The sequence below is a fragment of the Carlito syrichta genome, unplaced genomic scaffold (assembly GCF_000164805.1).
Source record: "Carlito syrichta isolate Samal-C Ts95f unplaced genomic scaffold, Tarsius_syrichta-2.0.1 Scaffold310362, whole genome shotgun sequence".
Lineage (NCBI taxonomy): Eukaryota > Metazoa > Chordata > Mammalia > Primates > Tarsiidae > Carlito > Carlito syrichta.
In genome coordinates, this window is record NW_007254458.1 from 179,249 (window position 1) to 183,761 (window position 4,513).

Below are 4,513 nucleotides of genomic sequence, written 5' to 3' on the forward strand. Positions count from 1 at the left end.
CGCAGAAGGATCGCCGGAGCCCAGCAGGTCGAGGCTGCGGTGGCCGGGAGCGGCCACTGCACTCCAGTCTGGGTGACAGAGTGAGACTCCAACTCAAAAAAAAAAAACAAAAAGAAATGAATGGATAAACGAAATATGGTCTATCAAATACAATGGAATATTATTCAGCCTTAAAAAGGAAGAAAATTCTGACACATGTTTCAACATGGATGTACCTTGAAAACACTATGCTTAGTAAAATAAACCAGTCTTGAAAAAGTCAAATACCATATACTTATATGAACTATCTAGAACAAATCAGGCACTGTGGCTCACGCCTGTAATTCCAGAACTTCGGGAGGTGGTGAGAGGATTGCCTGAGCCCAGGGGCTCAAGACCAACCTGGGCAACATGACGAGACCTCGTCTCTACAATAAATAAAAAAATCAGCCAGGTATGGTGGCACACACCTGTAGTTCCAGTTACTTGGAAGGCTGAGGCAGAAAGATTGCCTGAGCCTAGCAGGCCAAGGCTGAAGTAGCCATGATCGTGCCACTGCACTCCAGCCTGGGTGAGAGAGTGACACTCCTACTCAAAAAAAAAAAAGGATACCTACAGCCATCAAATTCATAAGAGACAGAAAGCAAAATGGTGGGGATTCAGGGGTTATGGGGAGAGGGGAATGGGGAGTTGGTTTAATGGGTATAGAGTTTCAGCTCAACAACATGAATGTACTTAATACTATTAAATTGAACACTTAAAAACAGTAAAGATGGTAAATTTTATGTTTTGTTTTACCACAATTAATAAAAATAAACTTTTAAAAATTGTTTCTCATTACACCACCTTTCTCTGCCAACATGTGTTAAGTTAGAAGTATGCCCCTCTGGGGAAATCATTCATGGAGAAAAATTTCTCAGCCAGCCAAGTAAAGGAGACAGGAATTGCAATGATTTAAGGTGAGTTTCAAAAGACCGAGGCATAAAATTTTCTATCCAGCTTATTTTCCCAATCCACCCTCTAAATCTTCAGGATTTAGCTGACAAATCTAAAGCCAGGTGTCCAGGCAGGTAAATGGCAGCACCAGGTGCAATACACAGTGAGGTAGCAATCAAATGGTTTTATGCCCCAGGCTCTTGTTGGCTGTTTTGTTCCCAGGTAACAGAAGCCCAGCAGAATGGAATCTGTACCTGTGCATGTTAAAGTGCTTTCTCTCCAGGTGCCTTTCTCTGTGCAAACAGAAGTGATCTTTCCTCCAGGGCTCTCAAAGCCCTCTTGACAGACATAGCAAGCCACACCGCCCAGCCGGGAGCTGTGATTCCCTACCAAGCTGGCATGCCGCACTTCTGGGGGGGTGCCACAGTCAATCTCTGCAATGGAAGCAACACATCACTTGTTATGACCCCCAACCACTAACCCCACAATTCATATTTTTAAAATAAACATTTAATAGTGATAGAGGCCGCTCATGTAGGAAAAGAGAAAACATTAGCCCAAGCAAATAATCCAACAGGGGTATGTAAAATAAAGTTTAAAAGTACAGAAAACAGGTTGAATTCAATGAAATTTCCAAACATGCATGCATAGAGAATAGTCAAATTATGAGATTGTTTACTTATAAAGAATACTTTTGTCTATGAAATAATATGTTTTATGGTTCCTTTGAATATGAAAATTTGGCTAGGAGTGGTGGCTCACACCTATAATCCCAGCACTTTGGGAGGCTGAGGCAGGAGAATCACTTAAACCCAGGAGTTGGAGACCAGCCTGGACAACATGGCAAGACCTCACCTCTACAAAAAATACAAAAATTAGCTGGGTGTGGTGGCGCATACATACACTGTACTATGTTTCTTGAGTTCATCAACTCCTGAGTAGATGACAATGCAATTGTAGCAAATATTGTCCACTGAATATTAAAATATATACAAAATCTCCATTTTTTTTTTTTTAAGAGACAGGATTTAGCTTTATCACCCAGGCTGGAGTGCAGTGGCATGATCATAGCTCACTGTAACCTTGAACTTCTGGGCTCAAAAGATCCTCTGCCTCAGCCTCCTGAGTAGCTGGAAATTACAGGAGCATACCATCACACTCAGCTAATTTTTTTTATTTTTTGTATAGACAGAGTGTCACTATGTTGACCAGGCTGGCCTCAATCAATCCTTCCACCTTGGCCTCCCAAAGTGCTGGGATTACAGGCATGAGCCACTGTGCCTGGGTCTCTGAAATTGTTAATGCAAGTTAATGGAAAATGTATTTATCTTCCAAACATTCAATTTATATACACCTTAAAAAAAAATCAGCTTCAGCCAGGCACAGTGGCTCAAGCCTCTAATTCCAGCAATTTGGGAACCCATGGGCTCAGGCAATCCTCTCGCCTCGACCTCCCAAAGTGCTGGGATTACAGGCTGAGCCACCAAGTCCAGCCCACATGCGTATCTTTTATGGAAGAAAAAAAAAGGGTAAAAAATAATTCCAGTTCAACAAAAAAGTAAGCCAGAAGAAATATCCTAAGAAAAAGTGTGCAGGACAGACAGGTTTTTAGAAGAGACACTAATGAGCAATGAAATTGGCAAGAAGTATGAATAAACCTCCATAATCATTTAAATGTGAATGTAGAGCTTGACATAACTATTAGTAAAGGATTCTGGAACTGAAAACTGAATAATATTTAAAAAAAAAACAATTTAAAAATAAAATTCCAAATTACTTCAATAAAACCAGAGCGGCAGCTGGGCTTGGTGGCTCAGCCTGTAATCCCGCGCCTTTGGGAGGCTGAGGTGAGTGAATTGCCTGAGCCCGCGGGTTCGAGACCCGCCTGGGCAGCGAGACCTCATCTCTACAATAAATCAAAAAATCAGCCGGGCGTGGAAGCGAATGTCTGTAATTCCAGCTACTTGGAAGGCTGAGGCGGAAGGATCACCAGAGCCCAGCAGGTCGAGGCTGCAGTGGCTGGGAGCGGCCACTGCACTCCAGTCTGAGCAACAGAGTGAGACTCCAACGAAAAAAAAAAAAAAAAAAAAACCAGAGCGGCGAGTTGAAGGGAAGAGGTAAAGCATCCTAAATGTTTCATGTTACACAATAGCAGGAGTGCATAGATACAATGTTATTCAAGAAAATATAATAAATATAGAATAAGATGGCTGTAATAATTCCAAACATAATCAATAGACCCACTTAAATACAGAAAGAAAAAAATTTGACATTTATTCTGATTTTTAGTTTTCTCCTATCTGTGGAAAGCAAAGAAAATTAAGCACTCTTGATATCCAGGTTTTTAAAACAGAAGTCCATTTATTGTGAGACGGTATTCAAAATACAGAAAATGGTATAATCTGTTCCCATCTCCCATCAACCATTCTTGGCCTTAGAAATAGATGGTTGCTCTTAAATGAGCCTCTAACACAGAATTACTAGATTTTATGGAACTGAACTCTTTTCCATCCCATTATGGATACTTGATCTGTTGCAGGACCCCAGAGTTATTTACAGGGGAAGGAAGGCTTTCCAGAGCAGGGTCTCATCCATTGTCCTTGGAGTTATCCTAGATCCCTTAATACATCAGCTCAAACCACCTGACTAGTCTTTTGACTCTGAGAGTTAGCCTCTGGTCAATACTGACTCAAGTCATGAGCAGTTATAGGACCAGAACAAGGTTTGATTTCACAATTCTCCAATCTTGTCTACCTTTTATGGCTCATGTTTGCCCACAGGGATTTGTTCCCTTTTCATACATGTTTACCAGATACAAAACCCTTTGGCTTTCAACATGTTTTCCCAACACCAAACCTTTAGACATATTTACTGGCCCAAGGCATTTCAAGACATAATATATTTGCGTGAACACCAGCAACCAACCAAACAGTGGCTAATGTTTCATAAGACTGGCCAGTCATTGTTGACATCTAAAACATCTTCTGGTTTAAGCCGGGGCACAGTTACAGAAGGAAGTAGAAGGAACATCAGCAAAGAGGTTGAAGGTATAGGTTTATGTAGGTTTGTGTACCTAGAAGCTGGAATTCTAAAGAGCTCAGTAAAGAGGTTTGGAAGGGAATCCTGCAACAGGTAGTTAAATTAGGGGAGAAGCACAGATACAAAAGGGATAAGAGTATAGGATAAGATTGATAACTAGATTGGCTTCCTTTTTGGATATGACCAAAAATAATGGAAGGCATAATGACTTTAGTTGGGATTATAAGATTTTTTTTTTTTTAATTAATACCAAACTCACTTGATTGATGAGGGCTCGATGACTTGGTCTCTGGGGATTAAGGTTCAGAGGCTCAGGTAGACGCCCCCATGGTAGGCAGCCTAGACCTATGGCTCTTGAGTTCCCATGACAGAGCTATTCAAGTTGGACAGTTCTTTGGCAAGAGATGTTTAGAGAGCATTCCAGCATAGCTTGGATTACATACATGGTTCTAAACAACGGCCATACATTTAAATCCCCTAGGGAGCTTTTGAAAACATAATTGCGGGAATCTCATCCCCACCCCACCCAGAGATAACTCTTCTTTTTTTTTTTTTTTTT

The 4,513-nt window shown here is 41.1% G+C and overlaps 1 protein-coding gene across 1 annotated transcript in view; it reads right to left on the reverse strand.

The window, feature by feature from the left end:
- Positions 1 to 4,513, reverse strand: part of SUSD1 (sushi domain containing 1) — a 113,107-nt gene that overhangs the window by 81,381 nt on the left and 27,213 nt on the right. Inside the window, exon 6 of the mRNA XM_008068331.2 lies at positions 1,170 to 1,349. Coding sequence (XP_008066522.2) covers positions 1,170 to 1,349 — 180 coding nt within the window. The remainder of the gene's footprint in view (positions 1 to 1,169; positions 1,350 to 4,513) is intronic.